Below are 7,499 nucleotides of genomic sequence, written 5' to 3'. Positions count from 1 at the left end.
CGAGATGCATTGGAGGGCATCTTTAACCACGTGGGAAGGGAAATTGCGGTCTCTAAAAAAGGAGGCCATCTGGTGTGTTCTGTGGTGGAACTGGTCCTCCTGGGAGCAGATACGGTGGAGGAATTGGGAATACGGGATGGCATTTTTGCAGGAGGTAGGGTGGGAAGAGGTGTAATCCGGGTAACTGTGGGAGTCGGTGGGTTTGGGGCAGGTTCAAGTGAGGCATTCAAGAAGGAATTGGATCATTATTTGCATAGAAGCAGTGTGCAGGTGTATGGGGAGAAACGCAAGGGATTGTCACTAAGTAATAACATTGGTGTAGGGCTGAATAGCTTCTGGAACAATTCTGTGATCACAACCTTGACAAACCTTGAATTCTTGAAGGATCTTTCCCCTTGTGGTGAGCTTAGAACAGTCAAAAATACAAGACCTCCTTTTTAAGGTTGAAATGAGGAGGATTTTCTTCTCTCAGAGGGTTAAGGGACTCTTCCCCAGTGACCCGTGGAAGGTGGGTCATTGACTGTGTTGAAGGTTGGGTTAGATAGATTTCTGATTGACAAAGGGGAATTATGGGGCTGGGGAGTTCAATGAGGAAAATGGAGTTGAGGCCACAATCAGATCAGCCAAGATCTTACTGAATGATGTAGCTGACCTGAAAGACAATGGCCTACTCCTGCTCCTATTTCTCATTATCTAAGCTAAGGTTCTGATGACAGGTCATCAACTTATAACATTAACTCTATTTTTCCTCACAGAAGCTACCCAGCCTGCTGAACAGTACCCAAATTTACAAATTTTATAATAAAATCATATTACCCAGTTAATTTTGAAGAAGGGTGACTGCACCTGATAAGTTTTCTCTTCAAAGGTGCTGCCAGACCTGCTGAGTTTCTCCAGAAATCTCTGCTTTTGTTTCAGATTTCCAGCATCCGCAGTTCTTTCGGTTTTTTGCTCTATTTGATGCTTCCTTTGCACTAATAGGGAGCTGTGCTTCAAACATTACACAGATGACCTAACTACAAAAATTCCAGGACTTTGACTCAGCGACACTGAGGCAATGTTGATATATTTCCAAGTCAGGACGGTGGGTAGGGAACTCCTGTAGCTACTGGTGTTCCCGTGGATCTGCTGCCCTTCTCCTTCTAGGTGTCAACACACCTTTGTCTTGAATCTAAGGCATGGTGGCTCAGTGGTTAGCACTGCTGCCTCTCAATGCCAGGACTCAGGTCTGATGCCACTCTTGGGCAACTATCTGTGTGGAGTTTGCAGTTCTCCTGTGTCTGTGTGGGTTTCCTCTGCTGCTCCGGTTTCCTCCCACAATCCGAAGATGTGCAGGTTTGGTGTATTGGCCATTGTAAATCATCCATTGTATCCAGGGATGTGCGGTCTAGCTGGATTAGCCATGTGGAATGCAGGGTAGGGAGCTGTGGCTCTGGGTAGGATGCTCTTCGGACAGTCTGTGTGGACCTGATGGACCGAATAGCCTGTTTCCACACTGGATGGTCGAGCAGTTAGGGTTAAGACCCAGAATAAGCTATTGGGCATGAGATATTAGATTAAATTTCAACCATTCAATGATCATGACACCTTTTGCCATGATGGGATTTGACGCTGGGTCCCTAAGACATTGGCAGAAATTGCTGGAAAAGCTCAGCAGGTTTGACAGCTTCTGTGACGAGAAATCAGAGTTAATGTTTTGGGTCTTGTAACTCTTCCTCAGGTCACTGAATGAAGGATTAACACTGATTTCTCTCCACAGTTGCTGCCAGTCCTGCTGAGATTTTCCAGCAATTTCTGTCTTTGTTTCTGATTTACAGCACCTGCAGTTCTTTCGGTTTTTATTCTCTCAGCCATTACCTGGGTCTCTAGATTAATAGTGTAGTGACAATACCTCTAGGCCATTGCCCCTCTGCATGCATCACAGAGAAGAAGTTCAATGGTTGCTATTGTATTGTATACTATGCAGGAGGATAGCGGTGGGACATTACTGTTTACAGAGTGGAATGAATGGGCAGGAATCCGGAACCGTTGGCCGGGGGAGGCTGTTGGTACCCGGACATTCACACAGCGCCGGAGCCATTTCCGGTAAAGATGGCGGCCCCCAGTGCCGGGTGGAAGCCGCCGCTCTCTCTGTGGAGCCTTGGGATTGTTTTGGTTCTGCTCGCCAGCCGCGGCGCTCCTGGGGCGGAAGGAGTGCAGGTAGAATGGGGAGGGGAGACCCCGCGACCCCGCCGAGAGGCTGCGGGCTGCCCCGGGGGCGGGTGAGAGGTCGAAGCGCCTCCCGGGGCCCTGGCCCTGTGTGTGGGGGGAGTGTGCATCCACGGGGCTCCCGCTTCTCCCAACCTGCCCGAGATGGTTACGGTTGGAGGTGGGGGGCGGGAAGCTGGACTCTCCTTTAAATCCGATTGATACGAGAACCTGTTGGTGACGATGTACTCTGTAGTCGAATAGCCAGCATTTATGGAAGTGATAGTCATAGAGATGTACAACAAGGAAACAGACCCTTCGGTCCAACTAGTCCATGCTGATTAGTTACTAAAATAAATTTTAATATAATATTTTATAAATGATTAAACTAATTAGTTACTGAAATTAAAATAGTTAAGAAAACAGTATCAGTAATACAAAGAGAACATAGAGTCATAGAGATGTACAGTATGGAAACAGACCCTTTGGTCCAACCCGTCCATGCCAACAGATATCCCAACCCAATCTAGTCCCACCTGCCAGCACCCAGCCCATATCACTCCAAACCCATCCTATACATATATCCATCCAAATGTTTCTTAAATGTTGCAATTGTACCAGCCTCCACCACTTCCTCTGGCAGTTCATTCCATACACGTACCACCCTCTGCGTGAAAAAGTTGCCCCTTAGGTCCCTTTTAGATCTTTCCCCTCTCACCTTAAACCTCTGCCTTCTAGTCCTGGACTCCCTCATCCCAGGGAAAAGACCTTGTCTATTTAACCTATTCATGCCCCTCATGAGTTTATAAATCTCTATAAGGTCACCTCAGCCTCTGACACTCCAGCGAAAACAGCCCCAGCCTATTCAACCTCTCTCTATAACTCAAAACATCCAACCCTAGCAACATCCTTATAAATCTTTTCTGAACTCTTTCAAGTTTCACAACATCCTTCTGATAGAAGGGAGACCAGAATTGCACATAATTTGGTTAGCTCAGTTGGCTGGCCAGCTGGTTTGTGATGCCAACAGTGTGGGTTCAAATTCTCCCACTGACTGAGGGAAGGACTATCCTTCTTAGTCTCTCTCCTCACCTGAGTCATGATGACTCTCAGGTTAAACCACCACCAGTTGTTTAAAGAGAGAGAGAGAGAGAGAGAGCAGTCCAATGGTCTGATAAAACTGTGTTGCTGTTACCTTTTAATTGGTTAACAATTCAATAGCGATTTGATAATCTGTTTTATGTTGTTGGAGGGATTTTTACTGATCAGGGTACTATTCCAGCTCCATTTGTATCCAAGTGGAGCAACAGAACTACTAGCATTTGCTTCTCTTCCTGCACCCTCAGCATTACCTTTTATATCAGGAAGGAAGTGAGGTCTGCAGATGCTGGAGATCAGAGCTGAAAATGTGTTGCTGGAAAAGCGCAGCAGGTCAGGCAGCATCCAGGGAACAGGAGAATCGACGTTTCGGGCATAAGGAAGAAGGGTTTATGCCCGAAACGTCGATTCTCCTGTTCCCTGGATGCTGCCTGACCTGCTGCGCTTTTCGAGCAACACATTTTCAGCTCATTACCTTTTATATCCCCAAGGATTTGCTGGTTCTATCTTAATTCCAATTTATTTGCTGCCTCTCAGTTACAACTTCCAAACATCTGTCAACATCCAAATGGACAATGATGCATCTAGCTCTACCTCATTGCCACCTATCTCAAACCCTCTTGTCTGTCTGAGATCTAATGCTGGATGTGCAGAAATATCCTCCACTTATATTTCGGGAAGGTGGTAGCCATTATCTTCCATCAGTGCCATAAACACTGCTCTGTAGTCAGCGACTTTGCTTCTCTCCCTTGTAACCACCTTAGCAGAACCAGTCTGTTTGCAATCATAGCACTATTCTCATTTTAAATGATCATTTCTCCTCCTGTTTTTCAAGTTATTTTGCTCCCCATACCATCTAGTCCTAACAACCATCCAAAATATCTGCAGGTCTCTAACTCTGGCCTTCATCATCCTTAGCAGTCATGTGTTCAGCTTCCTAGATCTCATGCTCTGGAATTATGTTCCTAAACTTGTCGAGCTTACCCACCCTCATATCTTTACAGGCTGGATGTGTAATCAGGTTTTATAACGTGCAAGTGAACCACTCTGCTATGTTTCATTGTGTCAAATACAAGGTACCTGCTGTACCTGTCCTAGTAATGTTGCTACAGACACTATGTTGGCTAAAGTAGAAAAGGATGGAAGTCCTGCACCCATCACTCCATATATTGAGGAGCAGAGAGAAAAACAAAATTCTCAATAGACTGTTCTGGAATTTGCCTTAAACATCAATTGTTCAACCAAGTGGAACTGTGAGGGAAGCATAAGTATTGAACACCTTTTGAAAATCATAGAATCCCCACAGAGTGGAAAGAGGCCATTCAGCCCATTGAGTCTGCGTTGACCCTTCAAAGACCATCCCGCCCAGCCCCAGCCCCCCCCATCCTATCCTTGCATTTCCCATGTCTAACCCACATCTTTGGCTGCTGTGGGCAATTGAGCATGGCCGATCTACCTAACCTGCACATCTTTGGATTGTGGGAGGAAACCTACACAGACATGGGGTGAATGTGCAAACTCCATGTAGATAGTCACCCGAGGCTGGAATCAAACCTGGGTCTCTGGTGCTTTGATGCTGCTGTGCTAACCAGTCAGCCACTCAGCATAATTGTACTGGAAACAAAATAATTCTATTAAAAACAGATACAAGCTTTGAGTACCTGAGATAAATTGCTGACCTAATGCTGGAGGAAAACACAAAATGTGTGAACGTGACAGCACATACGTGAAGTTCACACTGTTCCATCCTAGCTACAACCCGTGTTCTGGAATAATTAGATAATGTAAGGTCCTCCAAAAACACTGAAAGTTTATAAATAATTTACTTTTTAAAGATTGTGGTTCTGGTGATGCGTTATAAAGGACAGAAGGATTAAACAATCTGGAGTAGCTACTCCAGTGAGCCCAGCTGGCTGCGGTTAATCAAATTGGCACCGTACTAATGAGGTTGTGGATCAACTGGGATATGAACATCGTCCTCAAATTAAATTCAGAATCTCATTTCAAGGAAAATTATGAGGCTTAATATGTTGAGTTGCAGTGGCTCTAATTTGTTTTCAAAGTTGTTTCTCAATCAGTTTGATGCAGAACAGTGACTATACTCAGCCTTCATGAACTGTGAAATGCTTTGGCTGTCTGGTACCCTTGAAAGATGCTATATAAATGCAAGGATTTCCTCCTTTTTCTTATAGGCACGTGGGGTAGAATGAAAATGGGGTGGGGGAACGAAAGGGGAGCAGACAGATGGCATCCAAGTTTGTCAGCAGAGTTGTAACTGACAGTTATTTCACATTATTTATTTTGACAGTCCTAAGGAATATCTGTGGTACCCAGATGGACCCTGTTGATGCTGTTGGTGTAACCTCAGTGTTTCAGTCTCTGAGTCGGAATGTTTAGCTCCATGTCCTACTCCAGATACTCGAAGCTGACCATGCTAGGTTCTTTTCCCGAGGTTTCACACACGCAATGCAATTTGCACACACCAACTTGTGTGAACAGTTAAAGTTTATTAAAGCTTGTACAAGCTAGGTGACCCCCTTTGACCTTCCACGCAGGCGTACAAGGTTGAGTCAAAAGTGGCTCTGAACAAAGAAAACACATTCCATTTATAGAGGTCGGTTGGTCATGCTCACAGATACTCTGGCTGCTCCCCCACAGTCACATACCACACAAGACAACCACCACACCCCCCCACCACCACCACCACCACCACCATCACTCCATCACAGTCCCATGTTAGCCCAGGTACAATGGTCGGATGAGGTCATCCTTGGTGATAATACAAATGTGAATGCCCTAATCCTGGGGAATCATAATGCAGGCAATTTCCTGACTCAGTGATTCCCCAAGACAATGTTGGTGTGACACATCTAGCTTCAGGGGATGGCTAGAAAGCATTTCTGAATGGAAGAGATGAAATTATAGTTTTATTTGATAATAATAGGGAGAGTGGTAGCAAACGACTGTCTAATTGGAGTGGGGGGTCATTTGCATTCCTTCTTGAATGTTGTCCCTACCCACTTCCAGAATGTTCTGTCAGTGCAGTTTAACCCTTTAATATTACATTAATGTCCAGAGAGATATCCCAATGAATCTTTTAGCATTACAACCATTCCAGTGTAATACTGAGGGAGTCCACTTCATTCATTAGGATGTAGTTTGAAGTGTCTGGCTATACAAATACAAGCCTTTCTTCCTTTTCATTTGTAGACCATTTCACATACAAATGGAAATTTATATTTTAAAGCATCAGCTCAATTTGAATTAGGGGAGAAAGTGAGGACTGCAGATGCTGGAGATCAGAGCTGAAAATGTGTTGCTGGAAAAGCGCAGCAGGTCAGGCAGCATCCAAGGAACAGGAGAATCGATGTTTCGGGCATAAGCCCTTCTTCAGGAATCCTGGTGTAGGAATCCTGAAGAAGGGCTTATGCCCGAAACGTCGATTCTTCTGTTCCTTGGATGCTGCCTGACCTGCTGCGCTTTTCCAGCAACACATTTTCAGCTCTCAATTTGAATTACCAAGGCAAACTGAGTCCTGTGTTTGTTGCTGAATATAATACCTTTATCAAGTTCAAGTCCCAGCAACATCCACCCTAAAGAAGTGCTTTTAATCACTCCCTTCTCTAGGTGCAGCCTAGCCTTTCAGCACTGTAAGCTTCCTGACCAAAAGGTCTGGCATTGCTAAGGGCTCATCATGACCTGAGTGGCTGCATCCTGTTAGTTTGGAAGCTGAGTCTTCAGTTCATTTCAATCAAGTGTTGAAGGAAACAAAGCTGCTGGTTTGGAATCCCTCCTGAGTTACTTCAGTCCGACACCACCAGATGGTACGATTCGGATAACCCTGAAGTGTCTGTAAGTGCCCTGGCCTACTCATTGACATTAATGATAGGCTACTCAACGCAGAAGGGAATGTTAAATTTAAAAAGTCAAGGAGGCTTCCTGAAGGAGTGGCTGGTGTTGGTTGTGATTAGCTGAGTCCGACAGCGAGAGAAGTGTCATCTCACTGACTCCCTCAAATTAGAAAGAGAAATCAATAAGGAAATCTCCTGATTGCTAACCAAGGAGAAGAGAGTGCCTGGAATTGTCAGTGTGCCTGTCTGCCTGGGTGTATTTGAATATTTTTGTTTGTGTTTGTTTCTCTTGCTGCCTTTTTGTGTATTCTTTTTCTCTGCCTGTGTATGCACATGTCTGTTACTCTCTCTCTCCCTCTCTTT

General features: G+C 45.0%; 1 protein-coding gene across 1 annotated transcript in view; it reads left to right on the top strand.

Moving 5' to 3' along the window:
• Positions 1-2,059: 2,059 nt before the first annotated feature.
• The window catches only part of pigk (phosphatidylinositol glycan anchor biosynthesis, class K), a 117,929-nt gene continuing 112,489 nt past the window's right edge, over positions 2,060-7,499 (top strand). The window contains exon 1 of the mRNA XM_043698684.1: positions 2,060-2,199. Within this exon, the coding sequence (XP_043554619.1) occupies positions 2,092-2,199 (108 nt within the window). The 5' untranslated portion in view covers positions 2,060-2,091. The remainder of the gene's footprint in view (positions 2,200-7,499) is intronic.

The sequence above is a fragment of the Chiloscyllium plagiosum genome, chromosome 11 (genome assembly GCF_004010195.1).
Source record: "Chiloscyllium plagiosum isolate BGI_BamShark_2017 chromosome 11, ASM401019v2, whole genome shotgun sequence".
Classification (NCBI taxonomy): domain Eukaryota; kingdom Metazoa; phylum Chordata; class Chondrichthyes; order Orectolobiformes; family Hemiscylliidae; genus Chiloscyllium; species Chiloscyllium plagiosum.
The sequence above is the reverse complement of the archived record's forward strand: the minus strand, read 5'-3'. Positions and strand labels throughout refer to the sequence as shown.